The sequence below is a fragment of the Phaenicophaeus curvirostris genome, chromosome 1 (assembly GCF_032191515.1).
Source record: "Phaenicophaeus curvirostris isolate KB17595 chromosome 1, BPBGC_Pcur_1.0, whole genome shotgun sequence".
NCBI lineage: Eukaryota > Metazoa > Chordata > Aves > Cuculiformes > Cuculidae > Phaenicophaeus > Phaenicophaeus curvirostris.
Genome location: NC_091392.1, coordinates 172,286,757 through 172,312,797, shown reverse-complemented (window position 1 = coordinate 172,312,797; position 26,041 = coordinate 172,286,757). Strand labels below are relative to the sequence as shown.

The 26,041-nt window shown below is 39.7% G+C and overlaps 1 protein-coding gene across 1 annotated transcript in view; it reads right to left on the bottom strand.

Moving 5' to 3' along the window:
- Nucleotides 1-1,645: 1,645 nt before the first annotated feature.
- PCDH20 (protocadherin 20) overlaps nucleotides 1,646-26,041 on the bottom strand; it is a 39,086-nt gene continuing 14,690 nt past the window's right edge. The window contains exons 2-3 of the mRNA XM_069857059.1: nucleotides 5,670-6,021; nucleotides 1,646-4,890 (exon numbers count right to left, since the gene is read on the bottom strand). Coding sequence (XP_069713160.1) covers nucleotides 2,194-4,890; nucleotides 5,670-6,021 — 3,049 coding nt within the window. The 3' untranslated portion in view covers nucleotides 1,646-2,193. The remainder of the gene's footprint in view (nucleotides 4,891-5,669; nucleotides 6,022-26,041) is intronic.

The window sequence follows — 26,041 nt, the reverse complement described above, 5'->3', positions numbered from 1 at the left end:
ATGGTTTTACTGTGTTTTTTTAAGTCTTGGATTTTCTCCTGTTTAAAATGCCTTGAGAGGATATTGGACTGCCAATTCAAATAGGAGAAAAGCAATGAAAAGAATCCTGTATGTATTTCAGTTACCTCCCCTCCTTACTGAAAAAAAAAATGCAGAGGATCTAGCTTCCCCCCACAGCAATACAGAACATCTGTAATAGCGAAGCTGTTTCCAAAGAATTACTGTTATTTTTCTTCAGAGATAATAAACAATGTCTCTTTGTGACAAATATATACATATCACTTTCATATTTTAATATGATAATAAATGAAAAAAGGTGATTAAGCACAAACCTTTGGCAGGCTGAATTAATTTTTCATGAAACACAGCTATGAAACCATGCATAAGCAGAAAATATTTTAACCTGATAAAAGGTTAATTTTTAAGCAATTTCTTATAGGTGGAATGGCAAAATCAGGGCATTGTATTAATAATTTTACTTAGGCTAAGCAGAACCAATATATGCCAGTAGCAGAGGAAAGTAAAAAACTGCCCCAAATTACATTCTCTACTTTTAAAACAGGTATCCGCTGCTGCCTCACTTATATCAGCTGAAATACAAGTGTCTTAGCCTGTAATTTTAAGAAGAAGAATAAACACTCATTTATTCTTTTCAAGTGTACTGATTTTGGAAAGTATTATGACCTGTCCAAAAAGGTAGCCAGCACCCAAGCATTTGTGAAATATGCATTTTTTATAAATAAAATAATATTTAGCTTTGCAGTTGAAATTCTAGGAGAAAGAATAAGTTATTATGAAAATATATAGCTTTAATTTGCAGACATATAAACACTTTTGGTACATTACAGACATATGATGCCAGAAATTAAAATAATCAGTTTTAAGCATAACACTAATTTTTCTTGTTCACACAGAGAAATTTGATGTAATCATGATACAAAAAATAGTTTTCAGCTCTTAAACTGAAGTGAAAGTGATACATCACCGATAAACCTGCTGCTTTGTTGCAGAGGATATAGCAAATAATAAATTATCAAGAAAATATGCTACCAGTCTTACAAGTTAGATCTCAGATCTAATCCAAAATCAAAGCCAATGAAAAGGAGCCAAGAATGGTTGCCAAAAGTCAGAAACAAGACCTTTCAGATGAAATACTGAACCAGAAAGGAGCAACAGTCAGAATAAACTAAGCTCTATAATTACTTAGAACATGAAGTGATTTTTGTTTTCATCTGGCAGACCAGATTCAAAAGTATCACAGAAAAATCTATTACACAACCAAAGTGATGAAGTACTACTGACAGATTGCTCAAAGTACAAAAAAATACCACCACTGCTGTGACAACTAAAGATTTAGCCATTCCCTTGCTTTCTTGCATCTGGCATGTTCATGAGGATGAGCATAGGGTTTTGCCATTATTTGCTCAGGAATCATTAATTTTCCATAAAAATTACCAGCAGATTGCTGAAGCAAATGATAATGTGGGTGAAATCTGGAGGAAATGAAAGATGATATGTCACAGCAGTTCAGATTCTCATTACAATACCTTGCATTCGTGCTCAACGGGAATTGCACTTCTTGTTAATGCCTTTTCTATCCTACTGTATAAGCTTTACTTGTGAGGTAATAAACATTCTGGGTTGTTTGTTTTTTTTTCTTTATCATTATTATTACTAGTGCATTTTAATGTCTTTATTATTTTAATTATAAATACATCGGGACAGACATTTCTTTCTTTTTGTGGTTAAATGCCTGTTTGCCAATGTGTATTTTATATTAAAACCAATATATTTAAAATATACTCTGTGTTTATATCATGGACGGTACCTCAACAGTTCCCTGCTCAGGAGCAACTGATGCCCCCTTGTGGCTAAAAAATACTTTTAAAACTTCAGTTTAAAGAATCACCTTACCTTCCCTTTTTTATGATCACCGATCTTATTGATTTATGAAAGCTGCAAATGATGTCCATGCTTTGTGGACAGGGTACTAGCTGTTAGTACTAAGATCTCATATAAAAGCTGTACACTGAATTTCAATTTAAAAAACTGTAAACAGCTATTTACAATTATAGTATTGTTAAGTTATAAATTAGCAGTCCTTCATTGCAACTTCTGTCAAGACCACCCGCAGCTAGGTGTTTCAGAGTTGTCCATAGTTCCTCAGATGATGGATTTAACCACAAAGAAACGTCAGATGTTAGAAATCTCCACTGGTTTCTTCTCCAACATGTGCAGGTTAATTCTTCCATTTAATGGGATTTGTACTTCCAAGTTTTCATCTGCTCTGTGATGCTTTTTTCCTTTATTTAAACAGATGTAAATGCCCATCCCTGTTACTAAAGTGATTGAACTCAAGCTTATTATTGACAGAGCTACCAAGGTAGGCATGCAGGATGCTGACTCTACTTTTTTATGTGTAGGCTCTATGGATATTTGCGGCTGCTTTTCTTCTATGCTGATATCGGGCTCCTTTCTTAACAAACTTTCAATGTAGCTCTCATTGCTAACAGTGTCATTGACAAAAAGGTTCACCATGACAGTGGAATGGAGAGGTTCTGGATAGCCATGATCACTAACTTTCACAAGCAGACGGTAGAGACCATAGTCATTTTGCATCAATGACTCTTCCAAGGTGATATTACCAGTTTTAGGGTCAATCCTAAATGACTCTGGACGAGGGCCTCTTCTTCCTATGATGCTGTAAGCTATGACTGCATTCATGCCAGTGTCCTTATCAACAGCATAGACCTCTGTGATAGGAGACCCAGGAAGGGTAGAAGGAAGGACCAACAAATAAGACATATTAGATTGAGGAAATAAGACCAAAGGGGGATTATCATTTATGTCCAAAAGCAGAATAGTTATTTTTGCAGTAGAAGAGAGAGCAGGATCACCACCATCAACTGCTTCAATCCACAGAACGTAGGAGCTTTGCTGCTCCCTGTCTAGGGAGACTTTAGCTCTCAAAACTCCTTTTCCAGTATCTATGACAAAAATATCACTTCCATTCAGAACTGAAAGAGCAACCCATCCGTTCTGCCCTGCATCAGCATCTGTGACACTTATAACTCCAATTTCGCCGAAACCTGGAAAGTTTTCTGGCACAAAAAAGCTGAAATCCTTATTGATAAATCTTGGACTATTATCATTTTTATCCAATACAGTGATGGTGACAGTTGCTATTGATTCTCTCGGAGGGAACCCAGAATCTACTGCTTTAACAGTATATCTGTATTTCTCTTTTTCTTCTCTGTCCAGTTGGGTCGAAACTGTAAGAACTCCTGAGGTTTTATCTAAATTAAAATAGGAAGGGGCATCGGGCCCTAAAAAATATGACACTTGCCCTCTTTCTCCACTGTCAGCATCTGTAGCATGCAGTTTGGTCAAGAAAGCATGGGGAACATTGTTCTCCTCAATGGACAATTCTATCAGCTGTTGAGAGAAAACTGGCGAGTTGTCATTGTCATCCAGAATGTGTACTTTGATTATTTTGTTGACATGAAATCCTTCAGAGTTCCATGCAACTACAGATATTTCATACAGCTGCTGCGTCTCATAGTCCAAAGGCTTTGTGGTCTCCAATAGGTATTCATTATTGTATGGTTTGTATGGTGAAAGCCTGAAAGGCCCATCACCATCCAAATAGCAATTGACTTTGTATTTTTCATCAGGGTCCTTGATGGTAAAAAATGCTATTGGTGTATTGATAGGCTCCAGTTCCTTTAAGTACACCACCCCTTCCACTTCATTAGCTATGAAACGAGGGACAATTTCAGGTGGTCTCATCATGACTTTGATGATGGTCACCAGGACTGTGATCACAGCAGGGATACAACCAGGACCGTTGCCCAGTACGATCAGTCTATGGAGCCTTGGAGAATCCCCATCAACTTTACTGGAGAGTGTGATAGCTCCTGTGCTTTCCTCCAGGTGGAACAAGTCTCTGGATGGCTGGGGGACCTTCTGGCTGTAGGAGTAGGTTATCTCGGCATTAGATCCAAGGTCCATGTCTACTGCGTGGACAGTGGCCACGTGTGTCCCTAGAGTGGAATTCCCATAAAGAGTGACATTGAGCTGTGAGTCACTGAACTGGGGGCAGTTGTCATTGATGTCGCTGATCCCAATAGTGAGAGTGGCACTGCCCACAAGTGGAGGAATCCCCCCATCCTCAGCAACTATGACTGTGACATACTCCTCCCTCGCTTCCCTGTCCAGAGCTCCCATGACAATCAGGTAGGGAGTTCTCTCCCCACTCTCATTCTCCTCTACATCCAGGGTGAAGACACCATAGTTATCTTGAAGGCGGTAGGTCTGGACACCGTTGGTGCCCACGTCAGGGTCAAGGGCAGGGTGCTCGATAGCCAGGCGGGTGTTCACAGGTGCATTCTCGGGCACTGAGAGGCAGATGTGGGGGACAGGGAAGTGGGGCGCATTGTCGTTGACATCCCGGATAGCAATTTTTACCTTCACCAGGCGGAAGTACTCCTGCGGCAGCACCAGCACATCCAGCAGCAGCAGGCAGGACTCGGATGAGAGCGAGGAGTAGGAGACAGCAGCTGCTCCTCCAAAGGCAGTGGCCCCACTGCTTTCCACGCACAGAGCTTCACGGTCAATCTCCACGGCCGAGGTGTGCAGCTCTCCAGAGCGGTTGTCCAGCTGCACGTACTGTCCCCCCAAGCCGTGCGAGGCCAGCGTGAAGGACAGAGGGGGTTGGAGGGCTGCAGGGTGCTGCCCACCATTCGTTGGCAGCCGCAGGTCACGGGCCAAGCTGCCGATGAGCACCCCGGCGGGCAGCCCCTCGTTGAGGCTGTAGAAGAGCTCGGTGGCACGGCTGTAACTGGCAAAACAGTTGAAAGGTCCAACGAAGAGCAGAAAGAGGAGCAAGTGCTGGGAAGAGAGAGGCACAGGGGTGTGGGGAGGGGCTGATGTTAGAGAAGGAGGGGAGGCAGGAGGCAGCCCCCCCCGCCGCCCACTGCCACTTCGAGCAGGGAACGCGTTATCCTCGGCACGAAGCCATCCTCCCTCTCCCCTCATCTCCCCGCACCTTCTCCCCCCTCAGTACAGCAGGTACTTCCCACCGCATCGCCATCCGTGCCCTCCAAGGCGACACCAGCCGCGTTCCCCACAGCAAACACACACCCCCTGCCACCCCCCTCCCCGCCGGGACCTGCCACCTCCCTTCCTGCCCAACACCTCCTCAAGCGCATCCCGAGCCGGGACACCCCCAGCCATTCGCTCGCCCTCTCCCCTTCCCAGAGCGGCGCCGCCGAACACGCCTCCCCCCGCCATTGCCCCCCAAAAACCCCGTTTCTCCCGCACGCAGCCCCCTCGGCGTCAGCGTGGGAAAGGCACCGCGGAAACTAACTTCGGACACCGTCTCCCGGGTGGGATTTTCTCTTTCTCCCCGTTTTAACTACCCGTTTCCCTTATTATTATTATTATTTTTCCCCCGCGGCTTTCTGCTACAACAGCAGCAAAAAAAAAACTTTCAGCGGCTCCCCCTGATTTGGAGGAAAAAAAAAACAAAACCAAACAAGCAGCAAATATAGACATAGCTATATGCATATATGCGATTTCGTTTGGTTTAGCCGGTTTGGCCGCTGCGTGCGAAGGGGCCGGGACGCGCGCCCCCCCCCCACCCCCCGCCTCCCCGCCCCGGCCCTCACCTGCCGGCTGCCGCGGGCGGCGCTGCTGCCCGGGAGCCCCATGCCCGGCTCCGCCGCCGCTGCGCCCCGCAGCCCGCCCGCTCCGCAGCCCGCCCGGCCGCCCGAGCGCCGCGCTGGGCTGGGCTGAGCCCAGGACACTCCCCCTCCGCGCGGGAGCTCGGCCGCCGCCGCGGGGGTGGGAGGGGACGGGGTTTTGGGGGGGGGGGGAACGGGTAGGGACGCGGCGAGGACGGGCTGTGGTGGCGCCTCGGGCGGGCGGTGCGGAGCGGGGACTGTGTGTGTCTGTGTCCGTGTGTCTGTCTCTCTGTGTCTCTCTGTGTGTCTCTGCGTGTCAGATACTTTGGTCTGGAAACTGTCAGAGGAAAGGAGGGGAAAAAAACCCACTCGAAAACATTACAATTTAAACAAAACAAGAAATCCCCCGGTGTTTTCCTCTTTCCGTGGAAGGATGTGATGAGGGTGACGGCCGGCAAAAGGGGAGTTAAAAGATGCCTTAAGGAGCATTGCTGAGACCTGATGAGGAGTGAGTGGCTTGTGTCAGCACAAAACCGTGGAATCATAGAATAGTTAGGGTTGGAAAAGACCTTGAAGATCACTTAGTTCCAATTCCCCTGCCGTGGGTAGGGACATCCCACTAGATCAGGCTGCTTGAGTCCCCATCCAACCTGGCCTGAACACCTCCAGGGATGTGGCAGCCACAACTTCCCTTGGCAACCCATTCCAGTGTCTCACCACCCTCATGGTGAAGAAATTCTTCCTAATGTCTAGCCTTAATATGCCCCTCTCCAGTTTATACCCATTCCCCCTCATCCTATCACTACAAGCCTTTGTGGACAGCCCCTCTTCAGCTTTCTTGTCCCTTTCAAGTACTGGAACGTTTCCATAAGGTTTCCTTGGCGCCTTCTCTTCTCCAGGCTGAACAAGCCCAACTCTCTCAGCTTGTCCTCATATGGGAGGTGCTCCAGACCTCTGGTCATCTTTGTGGCCCTCCTCTGGACCCATTCCAACAGTTTCACATCCTTCTTATGTTGAGGATTCCAGAACTGGACACAATACTCCAGATGAGGTCTCACAAATCAAAGTAATGGTTTTGAGGAGTTTGCAAGTGTTTGGTTGCTGGAACGTGTGTATCCTGCAAAATGATAGCAGCGACTGCAATTTCCTGCTGGATAGGAACCCGAAGGTCCCCTGTGGCAGAAAATTATGTGCTTTAATTTTGCAGTCTCCCATTACTGTTGGCTGGGCTATAAGGCTGTCATAGAACAGGTACAAAAATATCAACTAGATATGAAATTGTCAAGTTCAGATAGCACAAGACCCAATTAAACATCTCCTTAACATCACAGACTATCAAAAGAATAGCTAACTTAACTTTCCTTATGCTGGCTGTCTGTAAGATCTCAAACACAATTTGAGGTGTCTTTAGTGTTCAACAATCTGAATTCAGGCTGCTGCAGCGTGTTCAAGTATTGGGACTTTGGTAGGCAGTTGCAGTTGTCAAGCACAGTGCACCTCTCTGTCTCAAAGGTGAAGTTTGTATAGGATATTAAACTGTCTAAATAACATGTTTTGAAGACACCTTGAATGTCTTTATGCTTCATGGCAAGCACAGTGTGCAGGTATTTGATCTCAGCTTAGGAACTAAAAACATAGAGGACAGCAAAAATTTTGCATTCAGTCAAAATGAAAAAATACTCTTCCCTCTGCAGTTCCTTGAGACAAAGTCCACATCCAATCTAAAACAGAGAAACAAACGAAAATTAGAATCCCTAGCCCAGAAACAGCTTTATGCCCAAGTCTTTTGTAATTCTGTATCTTTCAAAAGCAAAAAATAAGTGAAAAATGGAGCACACGCTCTTTAGTAACTCTTGAAACACAGTTGGGTGTTGTGAGAATGAGGGCAGAGGCACAAGTTGAATAGAATAGAACAGATCCTAATAGAAACAAAAACTTCCACAACTGACTTCCTTCAGGGTTGTAAATACAGCATATTAATTCCATTGTCTCATGTCCTCCACCCTTGAAATATAAATAGTGCAATAGTTTGTCTGAATTAGAGCTTTACCCTATTCTTGCTAAAGTCAGTGGCAGAGGAATCAAGCTCTCTTTTATTTGGTGGATCTCTTTGGAACAAACTATGATTTTAATATCCATTTCATCCCCAAAACGACATTAGCACAATACTCATATGTGACTTAAACAGCAAAGCATTACAGTACTAACAAAAGTCTTGGCTATATTTATTATTCACAAATCTCCAGGGTTTTGAAACCACTCAGTATGTACTGTCCTTATAAATTGTTTATATCTTTACCATTCAATTCTAGCACAAATAGAACAGGCAATACTGCATATACAGTTCAGAGCAAACATGTATAATTTAAGAGAGAAATCAAACCTCCAAAGTCCTTTACTAAATTCTCTGTTCTGCAGATTACTCAGTGTGAAAGGTGCCCATAAACTTGTTTCTGTTTAAGTTAGTTTAGTCGGACATAGAATCATAGAATCACCAGGTTGGAAAAGACCCACCGGATCATCGAGTCCAACCATTCCTATCAAACACTAAACCGTGTCCCTCAGCACCTCATCCACCCGTGCCTTAAACACCTCCAGGGAAGGTGAATCAACCACCTCCCTGGGCAGCCTCCACCAGCGCCCAACGACCCCCTCCGTGAAAATCTCTTTCCTAATGTCCAGCCTGGTGGAGCCTGAGGCCATTCCCTCTTGTCCTGTCCCCCATCACCTGGGAGAAGATGCCAGCTCCCTCCTCTCCACAACTTGCTTTTACTGACAATCTGCTCTTAATCTTCTTGTCTTTTCTTCCTGACTTCCTTTAACTCTTATTGTACTGGAAGTGGTTCGGATTACCTCTACGCCTTCCCTGCATGATATATTCAAACACAGTGTAACTGTTATAAGTAAATACAACTTCAGTGAACAAGGTAGAGTTACCGCCTCTTTATTTGGTCTGTCGGGTCAGTGCATTTGGAAATCAGAGACAAGAGGTAGGAAAATTACGAGATGAGTATTGGAGGAAAAAAAGAGTACCAAGGGGCAACCTTAGTGCTCTCCACAACTACCTAAAAGAAGGCTGCAGCGAGGTGGATGATGGTCTCCCTCCCCAAGTGACAGGCGACAGGACAAGAGGGAATGGCCTCAAGCTGTGCCAGGGGAAGTCTAGATTGGACATGAAGAAAAACTTCCTCACGGAAGGGGTTCTCAAACACCGGCAGAGGCTGCCCAGGGAGGCTGCCGGGTCCCTGTCCCTGGAGGTATTTAAAACATTGGGGACATGATTTAGTAGTAGACAGGTACAGTTAAGAGTTGATGATCTCTAAGGTCTCTTCCAACCCAATGATTCTACAATTCTGCCAAGACTGTAAGATAACTTGTTCTGAAATTCTACCGACAGCAGTTTTAAGGATTGGACCCTACAAATCCTGTTTTTTGTCATCATTTTTTTGGCAGCAAGCTTTGGTAGTTTCAGGGTCAGGAAAGTATTTCAGCATTGTTGAAAGGATTATCTTACTGGATATACATAATGATTTTATGCAGCCATGCTGGAAGTTAAACTCTCTCTAAATAAATGTACGCTTTCCCCACACAAGCTGGATTTGATAACATCTCAGTAACTTAACATCTGGTTTGAATTTTGAAGGTTTAGTAAATTTCTGGAATACAATAATTCAAAGGAATGAAAAATGTCTTTGGCCATCACAGGTGATTGTATTTGACTTACATCTACTCTAATTTTATTCATTCCAGCAGAGAAATACTGACTCATTTGGATTTCACTCTGATTTTGACACTGCTTTATGTGGATTTTGAGTTTCATAGACTAGTTATAATCTTAGTCCCAGTGAATTGGTAGTCTTGCGAATGAATCTGAAGTCCCTATAAAATTCTATCTTCAACTTTTTATTCCCCTGATGTCTCAGTTTATCTCCCTTTCCTCTGATCCTCTTGAAATTACTGATCTATTACTATACCTTTCCTCTTAACCATCTCTGCCACTGCATTTCCTTGAGGCATTTGGTAGGGTAGAAGATGCCCCTTACTATTACAGCATTCAGATTTTCACTACAACTGATAAAGTTCATTTTATTAAACCACAGGTGTAACAGCAGGATTAGAAGTTTAGTGGCACTTCTCTGAAGAGTTTAAACTAGAAGAAATGCAGGGCAAGTAAAAGAGATCCTTTTAGCTCTTAGTGATGAAAACTTCTTACTGCTTTGCTGCTCAGTAAAGAAAATGCCTGACATCCTGAACTTCCTGTGCAGGATAGTGGATTACAGTGTGAAAGACTCTATGAATATTAGATAGTGACCTTGCCTGCTGAAGTGCTGAGCATCTGGCGTTCATATTTGTACTGAAAGCTGTGATCATCCTGTGTCACTGTAGATCAGACCTAGCATGATCATCCTGTGCTCAGCACAGAAAGGGAGCAGGTCTTGGCACTGCTTTCCCTTGTGACATTGAAAGACAGCAAAAAACTCTGGGTTCTGCTTGAATAAAGCAGCAGTGGAGCTGGAAACTGGACAACTCTTTGGAGTATATATTGCTCAAATCTCCAGTCATGCTTTAAAAGGCTAGGTTCTCGCAAGCTTTTGCAAGGTAAACCTGCAAGATTCTGCTCAGTAGTCTTTCAGGAGAAAAACCTTGCTGCTGTCATGACAACCTTACAAGATAGTAGCTAAAATATCAAAGTGGTTTCTAAACTTAAGAATAAATACCTAACAAGACAAAATGGTGTTTGATAGGCTGGCAAAGGTGGATGAGATTTTCCTGTCTAGTTAGCTTAGTGTCTGTTGGGGACTACTGTGTTGAAGTATCACAAATCTGAGCTGTTAAGCACCGGCAGAGAAAAGAACTTTGGAAAAAAAGCTTCCTGCAATCTGTGAACCAACTGCATTTGATACAATTGACCAAGTTCTTTCTAACACTTGAGGTTTCATAAAAATATGAGTGCTTTGTTTAAAAAGTTTTGCATATGTCTCCATGCACTTTGTGTAGTCTCTTTTTACCTGGAAAAAAAAAGCCAGAATATTCCAGCAGTGAGAAAAGATTTTCCTCAATATATTTTTTAGTTCGATCACAACTATGTTTTAAAAAGACAATGAATCTAAAGTTTTTTAACTAAGCATAGTTTTCTAAAAGTAGGTAGGAAGGAAGGATTTAACTCAGATGGCATTCCAGCACATCTTTTTTTTTACCAGTGTTCGTTGCATTGTATTAGACAGTGTCTTAATTTTCACTGACTTCTTATGTAAGGCTTAAAATAATAATGATACAACTGTTGTTTCGTACAAGACAAAGCACAGACTGAGGTACAGTGCTAATATGATACCACTAAAAATTATTAATACCGTTAAGTCCTTTACTGTGGTCCTTATCACATTAGATCAGGAACAGCCTTTCAGCTTCTGCCAGCTTTCTGCATAATGCCTCTAAGTTATGAGAGTGTCATGAATATATAGATATTTTTTAACCCACTCCTCACTGACATTAAGCCATGGCTTCTGAGTAAAAGTTACAACCTCCTGATGCCAGAAATTAGGTCTGTGAGGAGCATGCTGCTTCCAGTAATGGAGCACAAGACATGTGCCTGTAGGGCTCCATGTGGGCTGCTGTGTGCCAAGTAGTTCCTCTAAGCCAGCTAGCCACAGCCTGCAATCCTATTTCATTTCTGGAGATGGAAATGGTTAGATGGTAGATATAGCACAGCAATATGGACTATTTTTCCTCTGTTACAGTTCCAAAAGTGTTCCAGCTTCACTTCTCTTGGTTCCTCTGAAACAGACAGTTGTGTGTATCTTACCTTGCCAGTTATACTAATTAGCTTTGCTCTGGAATACATACAGCATGTTGTAGCTTCACCTGAGGTCTTTGGCCACACAGGATGAACATTTGTTTCCTTGACAATAAATTATTTTTAATCCTCTAGGACGAGATTCTGTCATCTTCCCTCAGTCTATATGCAAGTAAAAAGTTCTTAATTGTGTTGTTAGCTCTAATTCTAATGTATTCCTTGCTCATCAAAATTCTTAAAGAGCCCAAAAAGCTTTTTACTGAACATGCGATAATTACTATGTGATCTGGGATTTGGGCCAAATTGCTTCTTTTATTTAGAGAAGAAAATTGACCAACTCTCAGTGGGATTTCGTACATCTTTATGTCTGTGATGAAATGAAGATAGTGAAACCAAACAACTTAATCCATAGTCAACTTTTTGCATAATGGGAAAATATATTGGCTATATGCATCAGAAATCTTGCAGCTGATAGTGCCTTTATTGTTCATATTGTTGCTCTGATCACTCAACTCCCTACTGAAATAAGAGACAATAGTGTTATTCTGCAGAGGCCCTGGGTTCACTTGGCAGAGTTGAAAAAATGATGTGAGCCAAACCTATTCTGAGTGTCATTCAAATACAGATTTTCTTGAGTTTTGAAAGCATTTGGTCACAACAGAGTCATACTTCTGTCTTGCTGAACCCTCATATATAGTAGGAAGAGGGGGTTACTCATTGTAGAGGGTGGAATTCACTTTTTATAACTTTGATATCTCGAAATCAGGCATCCAGTCTAGGCTTTTTTTTCTTTTCCTTCCGGAGATATAGACATTTCTAAAGTATGTAACTGAAAGTGACAGGTATCTAAAACAAGTGGGACAAATTGCTTGCTGTATGAGTCTGTTCCTCTCCCAAAGAAAAATGCGGGATATTGTGAGTTGCTCAGATGTAGATATTTAGATTTAATCTGGTTGAAGGTAAATTATAGAGAAAGATAGTGCTGAATGCATAGTCACAGTAGTTACATTGCAGATGTGACTTTAAACGATATCCTTAGAATAATTAGCAATATTCTTTGAGACTAGAGTTGAATCCAAGGACCTTAAATATTTGATGCTAGCAGTACACTTCTCACAAATTACCAATAAGGAAATATTTGCAGATAGTAGTTCACAATCACTTTAGACAATAATTAAATCCGAAAAAAAATGTGGATATTCGTCCCTAAATTAGTTACAGAAAATCAGAATTCATTATAAGCATAATTTTTATGAGCTCTTAGCTTTATTCACCAGACACCGCTTTTACTTCATACATATACAGTTTAACTCAGGTAAGTGAAAAAACTTGTAGGAAGGTGATGTTTGAAAGTTTTACACACAGTAAGATAGCTCTTTCATTTGACAAATGTGAGATGTTTTTTAAGCAGCACCAAAAAGTCAATTTTAGAGTTTGACTCCTTCCCTCTTCCCAGTGCTGCACATCTCTAGGGCTCCACATAATAACCATTTAATTCAAGAAATCAGAAACTCAGCAAGCAGTTTAATAAAAGTCAAAAGGCATTTCCTACAGCATAGAATAAAATTATCTAGTGTTTTACTTCTTCATATAGTGAATTTCTTCAGGGAAAAAACAATTTTCGTTTTTTTTTGTTAAAAAATGGAAATGCATAATTCATGGAAAAATGAGCAGCATCTACACAAGGGTAAAACCTTATTCTCCTTATTCAGGGTAATATGGGATTGTGAACGAAATAGCAATTAATGTAAATTTCTACTTCAAACTTTATTTTAGCAACGTACCATCTAATATGGCAGTGTTAACAGCACAACCAAGATGTTTGTTAGTGTTTTCCTATTCCTTAGGGATATAAAAAACTCAAAAAAATTCTATTTCAGTTGTCTGGCCAATGAACAAGAGCATAGTACTACTAACTGAAATAGCTTTTACATGGTAGATTGCCCTTCTTCATCTTTCAAAAACTGATATATGCACAAATAGTACCTCTATGTACAGAATATGTGTTGTAAGTAAATTGAGTGAGAAGGTCTTGCAGCAGAGCAAAAAGCAACAATCCAAGGAATCCTAAAATAAAAGAAACTGAATATATTCTGGTTTGAATTGTGTGCATCATACTACAAAGACAGAAAAAATAAAATATCCCTATTGTATTTTCTGCATATTATTAAAAGTATTTTTCCACATATGGTCACTGACATTAAAATACTTTTCTTGAATGAATCTTTCATTTGGTAATAAGTAATTATTTTAAGTTTTAAAAACATTCAGCAATGAGAAGATCTACACAGGGATACTAAGTGAACCATAGAAATTTTTTTTTTTTCATTTTTTGTCCAATATTAACTCAGACCTCATTTTGATGATCCTGAAACTTTAAGGATTACCTCTACTTTTTCACTGAGTAAAAGTAGAAAGATCAACCTCTGAAAGAAATAGGTCATGCTGTGTTAACTAGTGTGTGATGCCATATATATGTCCAGCATATATGTTACTAATTGTTAGTGAGGAATTTTCCTCCTTAGACTTGGATTTCCATGCTTGACCTTCTTAAACAGCAATATCCATCTCTCGCCTTTCAGCTTTACACAACCCCAAATTAGCTTATGTAAACATAATTGTAGTTGTTTCCACATATCATATATTTTTATCATTTTTTTCCAAAACCATAAAATTATCTTTGATTTTCTGCACAATAGTCTATTGATTTGTATTCAGTTGTTTGACATTGCATTCATTACCTTCTAGTTCTATGATTATAGTTTTATATAGTCACCAAAAGCATAACCAGAGCAAAAGCTGAACTCTCCGATGTAGACTGATATTTGTGTGTGTGTGTCTTGGAAAATGGAATATTAAAAGAAATTGGAAACTTGCTATTGAGTTTTCCTAGTTCCAGTCCAGATCGATTGTTACTACGGGTCAATGGGAGCAATAATAGTTATTTCAGATCACTGAACTTTCTAACATCATTGGCTTTGCACTCTCAGAGGCTTTTTTTAGAATTTATAAAAGGAGTTAATGTTTATGACTTTTTTTTCCTCAATAATTTGTGCCCATAGGTAGTTTCCAGATTGAGGTGATTTTTAAAAGAAAACTAAACATAATGTCATTTGTTTTTACAGAGAGGGAGAAGTCTACAGCATCAAGAGCTCCCACTAACCTATAGTAGGTGCTTGTTCTCCCTTTATAGTGCTTGAGAAGAAGCTTATACCACAGAGTAGAATTCAAAACAGCTTGTTCGTTGATCAGGGAGCCATTTAATGTTATAATGGTCTCTGTAAAGTTCCTAAAGCTTACTTGAGAAAAATATCATGTGGTTTTATGCAGCAAATGCTTTTTATATCTAGCCTTGTTTGCTTAAAGCTCTGGGTTGTCATGACTATCCATTGGACAAAATTGACTCAGCAAAGAGGCCTCGACTTTCCCTGAGGGATCAAGGAATAGGAAACATTTTTTCTTAGGATTCAGGTAATGGCAGATGAACTGCCACTCCATTTTTGTTAAAATGAGCTGATCTTAGAGGGTTTGCTAAAGACAGAACTTTCAGGAGTTCCTTCTGAGCCATATATTCAAACTAAAATAATGCGTTTCCTTGTAAGAAGCTAATGAGGATGCCTGAGGAGGAGCGCTTAGCAGTTAGTAAGGTCTTAAACTTTATTTTTTAAGTTAGATTTTGGTGTTTCCCCATTATGTGAAGCATTTAGGTGATTCTCTTCTTAGTGCACTTGTCAGGTTTGATTCCATACTGAGTTTTCTAACTTTCTACTGGTAACATGTATATTCTTCACTAGTGGTGTGGGCAGGCAACTGATCATTATATTTCTTGATCAAGACTCAAGTGCCTTACGTGGCTATGTATTTTGTCTCAGAGGGGTTCCCAGGAGGGCCAGCAAGTGACCTTAGCACTACACTCCCAAATCACACACACACATTAACTGTTGGCACAGTGTCTTAACTCTACTTTGAATCATTGGAACTAGAAAGATACATCTGATGTTACTGAGGCTAATTAGTAAAAAGTATGAATGCATGGTTGTTGGTGCTACGTGATTGAAGACAAGACATGGATTGCTCACTGGTCTTTCTGAATTTATCAGTACAGATAGAGGCACACAGTTCCTTTCCTCTTAAGAAGATGGGGTGGGTGTGGGATGTGGAAGGTGGAATGGTTCCAAGCTGACTCAAGACTGAGTATGTGCTGTTCCATAGATGACTGTGTATGGAGATGGACATTTCATATGTTGGGAAACAGCCAAAGAAACTTCCCTCATTAGAAGTGAGAAGAGCCTAATTAACCTCACTTGCTACACACAGCTAAAAAACCCTTCTCATTCTTGCAAGTGTGTTACGCTGTTTTACAAAGTGATCTGGCCTGAAAACATCTTCAGTAGCATTACTGAGAAAGAATGGAGTTTGGCTCCAGGTGAGCCCAAAAATTTTCTGTGATATTAAAATATGTGTTCTGAAAAGAGCCAACTGAGTACCTTGCTGTGGTATTGAGTTGGCTGAAACTGACCAGCTTGAACAGTATGTCATTTATAAAGAGAATTGTCAGTGTCAAATAAACATACTTTATAGCTGGCACAGAAGTCAGAGAGACACAGGCACTAAACAACATCTTTATATTACTAATCTGTGGTACTTCTACTTATTAAAAAAAAAATAAAATAATCTAAACCCTGTAAACCCCTTAGCTTTCCCAAGCTGTTATCTTGCTTTCTGAAGAGAGCATCTTCTCTTGGCCTCCTGCTGCTTTGGTTAATCTTTGGTGATTTAAATATAACTTCATTGTGTTTCCAGATAGTATTTGTTTGGAAGAAAGTTAAAGTAATTCCTTTCTAGGGGTAATAGGGAAAAAAACAAGAACAAAACAATTTCAGAAAAACAAGATTATTTTTGATCACAGCATGTGAAGGTAGAAGAAGGCAGAGTAGACACTAGAAATAGGCTGGCTGAGGGATGTGCTGTATTGTCACATGCATAATTCATTTTCTAGATAACATAAAGCCTCATATATAACGTTTCTTGAAAATAACTATGAAGATAAGCAACATACTTAGATAATCCACTCATGCTGTACACTAGGAGGAAGAAAGAAATCTATTCCTCTTTGCATGGAGGGAAGGGGCTCCAGTGGATAAACTTGTATTACCTGCGTACACTAATAACTTAAATCTTTTTCATAACCTTGAGTTATAGGTAGGAAAATATTGTGACTTCCAGAGGAAAAGCCTGACTACTCACAACACTGCTATGTTTATTTCTATGCATCCAGGAAAAAAATGGCTTTGGAGATTACTATTCAGAAATGGTCTGACTGCTCAAACTGCTCTGACAGCTTGGAGTGGTGGATCTGTCCATCTTGAAGTGACATCTCCAAGTTAAAGTGATAAGAAATGTGATCAGATAGTATTCAATTTCAGCCATGAATGCAATAAATGTCTCTCATATTTTTTTGTATGTCTCTAGGGCTTACCTTACTTTACTTAAAAAAGGTTACAGAAATTGAGTGCATGACTCCTGAACTTTCACTTGTAATAAAACTAACAAATATGACTTATACAACAGAGCTTTGTACCATTCCATAATTCAGTCAGCATATTAAGGTGACAGATGTTTAATATCCACAGTGTTTTATATCACTCCTTATCTGAGCGTACTTGTATTATTTTTTTTAATTTCATTTAGCATGTTCATCAAAACTAGTAAATTTACTGTCGTACCTGTGGTTGTAAATTATAGCAGAAATTCACACAGACAAGTTCATTTTAACTGATGTTACTGACATGCAAAGCAAGAGTTTAACAATGTTCTCCGTGTCCTTTACCTATAACATGATGAACTCATTGCTTAGTACTGATGTTTGGATACACCTAGCATGCCGTTCTTTTTGATTGCATTGTACTTCTGTCTTCTTATAGTGATTATGTAGTGGGCATAGTGCAGCTAAAATGCTAAGACCTTGATAGGTTAAAGATAAGTATTTATTTGTTAATCATGGAATCGTAGAATCATAGAATCACCAGGTTGGAAAAGACCCACAGGATCATCGAGTCCAACCATTCCTATCTGCCACTAAATCATGTAACTGAGCACCTTGTCTACCCATCTTTTAAATACCTCCAGAGATGGTGACTCAGCCACCTCCCTGGGCAGCCTGTTCCAGTGCCTGATGACCCTTTGTGTGAAAGTTTTTTCCTTATATCCAGTCTGAACCTCCCCCGGTGCAGCTTGAGGCCATTCCTCCTTGTCCTATCACCTGTCACTTGAGGGAAGAGGCCAGCACCCTCCTCCTCCACTCTACAACTACCTGAAAGGAACTTGTAGAGAGCAATAAGGTCTCCCTTCAGCCTCCTATTCTCTAGGCTAAACAACCCCAGTTCCCACAGCCGGTCCTCGTAAGACTTGTTCTCCAGCCCCCTCACCAGCTTCATTGCTCTTCTCTGGAAATGCACCAGAGCCTCACAATCCTTCTTGTAGTGAGGGGCCCAGAACTGAACACAGTATTCGAGGAGCGGTCTCAAAAGTGCCAAGCACAGGGGCAGAATAACCTCCCTGGACCTGCTGGTCACGCCGTTTCTGATACAAGCCAAGATGCCATTGGCCTTCTTGGCCACCTGGGCACACTGCTGGCTCATGTTCAGTCAGCTGTCAACCAACACCCCCGGGTCCTTCTCCTCCAGGCAGCTTTCTAGCCACTCTTCTCCTAGTCTGTAGCACTGCATGGGTTGGTTTTTCCACACTCCAGGACTCAGCATTTGGTATTGTTAAACCTCATGCCATTGGTCTCATCGCATTGATCCAGCCTCTTTAGATCCCTCTGGAGACCCTACCTACCCTCAAACAGATTGACACTTCCTCCCAGCTTAGTTTCATCTGGAAACTTGCTAAGAGTGCATTAAATGCCTTCATCCAGGTCATTGATAAAGATACTGAACAGGACTGGATCCAGCACTGAGCCCTGGGGGACACCACTTGTGACCTGTCTCCAGCTGGAGTTAACTCCATCTTAATAAAGACAACATCTTTATAAAGACAAAATTTCACTGCTTACAGCATCTTCATACTAGAAGAGTTTCAGTGCTTGTATTAGTCCAACAGTGACATAGTACTGTCTAGTTTTAAGGAATGGCACAGTGTTCTCCTGAGATTTTACCAAGATGTCTGATTTCCAGCAATTGGAGTCCACTCTTAGAACTTCTAATTTCTTAAGCATGACTCATTTGACCTGTTTTAGGAATCATCTAGTAACAGACACACACTGTTGGGTTTGTTTACACTACTTTGACCATACAGGTAACTTACTCAGTTCTAAACATTTGCCATGTTATTATCTGTACATAAATTTGGACAGATAAATTAGAAGTCACGCCTTCTAATTACCATAGAATAATAGAACCATAGAATGGCTTGGATTGGAAGGAACCTTAAAGATCATCTAGTTCCAACACCCTTGCCATGGGCAGGGACACCTCCCACTAGATCAGGCTGCCCAAGGCCTCATCCATCCTGGTCTTGAACACTTTCAGGAAGGGGACATCCACAACTTCCCTGGGCAACCTGTTCCAGTGTATAATCACCCTCATTGTGAAGAATTTCTTCATAATATCTAGTCTTAAAGCCTAAAATACCCTCAAAGGTGTGACAGATTTCATACAGTTGAAGTTCTCCTTTATTCCCCTCCTTCATTTTCTTTTTGGACTGACATGCAGTCTCGGCTTCACAATTTGCCCTTTAAAGTGTATTACCAGTGGCTTAGCTCTCAAACATTTTCAAAATCTGCAAAATGTTTAATCTGAAAAAACATGAACTTTTCAAGATGAAGAGCCCTTTTCAAATCTTAGATCCTTCTGAGTCTAGTCAAATGTATGATTACCTATTGGTGGAATAAATGATGAAGGAATTAATGCTAGTGCTGTCCATCTGAACATTTGAATAATTTTTTTGCATTAATATACTTCTAATACCTCAGTTGGATACCTAGATATTTCTATGTTTAGTTTTCTGAATGTAGTCCCTTTTGAGTTTCATCTTTTTTTTTTTTATTTTAGTACATTTGTAGCAAATGTAACACCTCTGGGTTTGTATTTTTATTCTCCAGTTTTTAAAGATTGTTTTCTCTAGTTGTTCCAGTTTTTATTCTTTATCTGCCCTGAATAATTTAATTAAAGCAGTGGTAAAGCATGTTAATATATATGTATGTTTATGGGATGAGCAAAACATCTATGGTTTTTGTCTATTTTGGTTACATTATTTTGTTAAAGTTTTTACCTATGAAGTATTTTTATCCCATTTGTCACACAAGCTACTCTTTTTTTTTGTAATCTTTTGGGAATTTTCTCTGTCCATTTGCAGCATCAAAATGTCAGACTGGAGAGGTCTACATGTAGATACTCTGAAAATCGTGTCTTCTATGGCAGATGCTATTTTCAAAGCCATATTCAATAGTGAATAGTGTAGTATATAGTTTAGTAGATCACAAAGGACTCAAGGTACTTATAACTGCATAGCAAATGTCAGTACACAGAATATTTTGGTGACCACGTAAGCTACAATGAGACAGTTTGACAAGGACAATGAATTAGAAAAAAATGTGAATGACACATGTATGTGTGGACAAAATTTTATTGCATTGATACTTTCAGTTTTGGAGAATGTTTTCTTTTAATTAATTCAGTGCACAACACCTGATGCTGTGTGGAGAGTTTTGTGTTGGCCTACACTTAACATTTTCCAATCTCTTTGTTTCTTGCAGAACTCAATCTTTATCTTGCTATTGGAAGGATTTAATAATAATTACCTTTGGACTTTTTGTCTTTCAGTGACAAGGGACTTGTCTTTATGCATCTTTTCCATTTGAATGTACTGCAATGTAGACTGTCTATCTCCTGCAGTTCACATTAAGTACCTCTTAAGCACAAGCAATCAAATACAGCTCCTCCTTTTGGCCTGGAAAACCCATGATTTGTAGACTGAGGACTCTTAGTCAGATGCTGAATTTCAATCAATCTACATGATTTTCCATTTACTTTAAACAGATAATGTATTCTCTTTATTCTGTGATTTTAGCATCCACTTTTCATGCTCAGAGGAAATGCAACTTTGGCAATATAGGACTGAATCTATAAACAGGACTTAGACTCAGTGCTGAATGTTATAGTATCTTTTACAAGAATGCATTTAGCAACCAGGTGGATTCTATAGCTTGAACTCTGAACTATCTAGGCATTACAAGGGGACAACAGACTTTTAGGGGTACCACTTGCATTATCCAGTGAGAGGTGTTAGGAAAGTATTTAAATTTATCTCTCCTAAAATCTCACATTTAAGTGTCCATTTAGAAGGCACCTAATCTTTTACACATTCACAACAAAATCTTTCAAAGTCCCATGGCCTCCTTTCTGCCCTTTTCTTTCAGAACATGACAAAGGAGTAATCTATGTATTTCAAAGTCAGTTTCTTCTCTCTCCACCTAATTAAAAAATCTAGTAATAAGATAGAAAATAAATTTGAGAAAGATGGGGCCTATTACACTTTTTTCACTGGTTTCTTACTTCACGCAATTGAAATGGTAGCTTAAAGTGTTATTTGGTATTAAGATATTTTTAGTTTCTCCTCTGAAAGCTGAACTGCCCTGGATAGTGTAACAAAGGAGAAAAAGAAGAGGGGGAAAAAAGGAGAAAAATTGTTCTGAAACTGAAAATTGTGAGATAGAAAAGGTAAAAAAATAAGCTTCCCATTCGCTTAACTCAATGCCCAGACCACAGATTATAGATAATTTTCTGTCTGATTCCATGACCATTTCATAAGAACATAAAAAGCTTAGACTTACTTTGAATATCAATTGTCTGCTGCTTATAGTAGTACCCAAATTACTAGCAGCTGGAGGTGAAATTTAATACATGTATTCGCCATTCCAGGCAAGTACTCAAACCAGTGTACTTGGATACAAGGAGGTTTTCCTTCCATCTGTTTTTCATCTGTAGGTACTGAACTTGTAGGGTACCAGACTAGGTGCACGAGCAATAGAGAGTGAGGGACACATAGCTTGCAAATCCCAACAGGCTTAGATGTGAGACTTCAGTCAGGGAATGCTTTGAAACAGACTTCCTGTTCCTTGGAGACCCTATTGCTGTCACAATTTGGACTTCATCTGCTTCTAAACTTAAGTAAATATTGCAGGCAATTGAGTAAAGGAGAAGGATGAGCATTCACATTTTGGATTCAGACAGCCAATGCAACAGCTAAATCTCTTTGCAGTCTTAGCCCTTTCTCTAATTTCTTTATTAGAAGCTCCTACTGTCTTCTGTAGCCATATTTCATTTCTCTTTTTCCTTGTGAGTATGGACCTCAGTCAAATGAACATATCTTCACTTAACATTTATCTACAGAGTGCCAAAGAGTTTTAATTTTATCTTGATTTATAAATCTGTCCTCCGGATTTTCAGATATTCGTATTATAGCTGAAATAATGTGTATAATTAGATAAATGAAAAATAAAGGTAAGATCTAAAGTACCTGTGAGCTATCAAGAAGCTTTGATTCTTTAAAGCACATCTACTTTTGCTATTCCTCTGTAGTATTTTTCAAACCTTACAGTGAAACCACAGATAATTCATGTGCAAAGCAGTGTAAAAATATGTAAAAACTAGTCCATCAGACTTTGATTCAAGAGTGTTTTACATTTTTCTTGATATGACTGCTTCATTCCTGTTCTGTTTTTTGACAGGCAATTCCTTCAACAAGCTCTCTATGCTCCTGAGTCTTCATTCTCAACAGAAATGTTTTTTACCTCACACCTTTTTGTCTGTATTTGTTCTATTCCATTTCTCACAGAATTCTTTTTTTGCTCTCCTTGATTTTCTGAGTGAATGTTCACTATATCCAACACTTCAAGCTGGAAGGAAAAAAAAATAAAGTGAAGACTTGAACTGTTTGCGTATTTAAAGCAAAATTGACCACAAAGAACAATACTAAGTTAAATGCTTTGAGACAATGAGGTTAACACACTGACAATAGTGATCATATGTTTTGAGAATGGAAAAAAAATGTAATACACCTTTCCAAATCCACAATGCACTGACTACAAGGAGGGGTACTATTATTTAATCAGTTTTCCACAAAGAATCATCTGGAACTATCTGTGGTTGCACGTACTGTGAGATTCTTTAGCTCTGGATAATATATGAACATAGAAACATCACACTGGGATTTTGAACTTATTTTCTACTCCTAGCACTTTCTTTTTGCTGTGCAATCATTAGGAAGTTATGTTGCTTCTCAGTGGTTGTGCTCCCTTTGCCATGCCTTGAAATGATAAACATTTCAGGAAAAGTGGTTGAAAATCTGTTGACTTAATTTTAGATCACTCACAATGTCCCCTGTCTTCTGCTTCATGTCTTCCTCGTGGATATCTTGGATTACCCCAAATACCTAGTTTAGGTAGTTCATTACTACCCCTGTTGCCTCATACTGACCACTTTCATATTATTTTGCCTGAGATTGATAGTAGTTGCCAAATATTCATGCAGGCAAAGAATTGAGATCTGAGACATACTTACAAGTGATACAAGCATTTCTCTTCTTGCTGAGGCATGAATATGGCTGATGAGACATGAATATGGTTTATCCCAGGCTAAGTATTATAAAAAGAAGGAATACAACCTGAGCTAAGCATTCACAATACCATTATAATATTAATAAAAGTAGCACAGCCTTATCTTTCCCCATACTTGCAGCTAGTTATATGCTGACCTAGTTGGCTCTGTCTCTCCTGCTTTGCTGTCCAGTTCAATGATCAAGGAAATGTTAGTACATATTCAAGCTGACTTTTGCTAGTAGAGTCACGATGAATACTTGCTTTCTCTGTAGCACATCTTTGATGCAGTGATTTCAATACAAATCTCAATCATTTACTGAGTAATGAACATTTAAATGATTCAATCATTTGTAGGAGTGAAAAAGCAGGTGCTGTCTTGTAGTGAAAATGGCATAAATTCTGTAGGCATCAAAACACCTGTTCTACTCCTTTATCAGCTGGGAATCTGCTATAGACTGCCTAGCCAGGAAGAAGAGACTGATGAAATATTCTAAAAGCAACTGGGAGAAGCAACTGGAAATAGCTGATCTAGTTTTGTCTCTGATTACCTCAAAGTGTGCATGCCTTTTACTGCAAACAGTAGTTGAGTTTGGAGTACTCTCACACATAGCTTCCATCCCAAAACTTGTCTGAACTCAACAGAGAAAATCTGTTTGAGGTCCACTGTATGGACCTTGAAAACATTGCCATTTATATGAAAAAAACAATTAGCTCCTAGAATCAATAATGGTCATCATCTTCAACATCATCATCATGTGCAGTTTTGCAGTCCCTTTAATGGGGATACGAAAGACTTTTAAAAGTAACTGTAATCAAACTTCACCAGCTCCCTGTACATTACTGTGAATTTACTAGCCGCATACATTTTCCTTTTAAAAAGGTGAGCAGCACATTTGGAAATATAAAGCATTTTGATGCCTCAAGAAAGATATTAATTGAGTATTTGAATATAAAGGATAAATAAACAGTATTTTAAAACCACAGAGAATGAGTATTTATTGCTCAACAACACAATTTATTACTAGCTAGTTAATAATGTTTTCTAATGTGTTCCATTAATGTAAGAATACAGGTGCATTTTCAGAAGTGAAAATTAAATTGGTCTTACAGTGAATTCTTGTTCTCTTATACCTCTTATTCTCTTAGAAATCTCACTAACCAAACAGGCACAATTAAAGATATTTGAGTAGTTTCAAAGATACGGCCCTTTGGAACCTCAAACTAATTACTAAATTCAGTTCAACCTGGACTTCTAATTACTTAAGTTACTTTTGCAAATTGAATCCCTAAGTCACTAATACCCAGATGCTTACCATTATAAAGACCCTTAACCCCCTCTGGAGTGTCAGTTAAAAGTCTCGATATCTTTCAGGCTCTTATGTTAAGTATTTTTGGCCAATGCCAGCTTGGTCATAGCAGTATGTAAGTTGGTGATTGGACAGTTTTACAATGCGTAAATCTGAAAGAGAAATTTTACTCCGTATTTCTGCATTGCGTGAATGTGTAATCCCCACTGAAATGTATCCCTACTTTCAAGCAGAAATATGATGGGTAGATTCTGCACCATCATTTTTTCCCCCCTCACTTCTGAAAATACCTAGGCCTCCGTCAGGCCTCTATATTTTGTGGGAAATTTCATTATTTCTTCCAGATTTAAAAAAAATGTTTGATGAGGAGCACTTGTTTATTTAAATACACATGCAAAGAGTTAACTGGAGCCATCTGTTTCTTCAGGACAGAGTTGAGTCTACTTGTGAATCAGCTAGTAAGAATCTGTCTTCCCCTGTTAGCTTTCCTTTTAATGTAGTATCAGACGCAGGAAGGGATTCCTGTTTTATATTTCTATCAGAAGTTTTGAAACATTCAAATGCTAATACAGTTGCAGCAATGTCAGGAAGATGAAAACATGGCAAGGAAAGGAACCGAGAACATTTGGGATTTGTCTTGGAAATTATTTATAAAAGATAGTTCTGCATGGCTTTCAGTTTTATTGTTTTATGCAAAAATGGTTAATTCTGCACAAATTTCAATATCATTGTTCTATGAACCTGTGCAAAGAAATGTTTGGTTTTTTTCTTTTTTTCTAAATAAGGAGATCTATTACTCTTGTATTTAAATGACTTCACAGAATCACAGAATCACAGAACAACCAGGTTGGAAGAGACCCACCGGATCACCGAGTCCAACCGTTCCCATCATACACTAAACCATATCCCTCAGCACCTCATCCACCTGTGCCTTAAACACCTCCAGGGAAGGCGACTCAACCACCTCCCTAGGCAGCCTGTTCCAGTGCCCAATGACCCTTTCTGTAAAGAATTTTTTCCTAACGTCTAGCCTAAACCTCCCCTGGCGGAGCTTGAGGCCATTCCCTCTTGTCCTGTCCCCTGTCACTTGGGAGAAGAGGCCAGCACCCTCCTCTCTACAACCTCCTTTCAGGTAGTTGTAGAGAGCAATGAGGTCACCCCTCAGCCTCCTCTTCTCCAGGCTAAACAACCCCAGCTCTCTCAGCCGCTCCTCATAAGGCCTGTTCTCCAGCCCTTTCACCAGCTTTGTTGCTCTTCTCTGGACTCTCTCCAGAGCCTCAACATCAACATTCAACTTTATGTAGAACAGTAGGGACAGGCACGTGCTTTTCATACACAGATACTCATATAAACAACACTCAGCTGTTATATACTATGATCAGTGATGAAGTGAAAACTGACTTCTATAACTAGTGAAGCTGGTAGGTGTAGTATCAATGAATATTTCCCTTGTCTTTTGCAGGGAATTCTGAGCCTAGTTCCCTGCATTGTTGCAGCTTTGGTATGCTTGATAATTTTTATGAGTAGGCATGTACATATGGCTATGTATATTTTTATGTTCATGTAATCAGTATTTTAATGACTACCTAATCCTGACTTGTACGTACGGTTTCTTCTTAATCATACATTTTGTACTAATAGGAGTTTAATTACT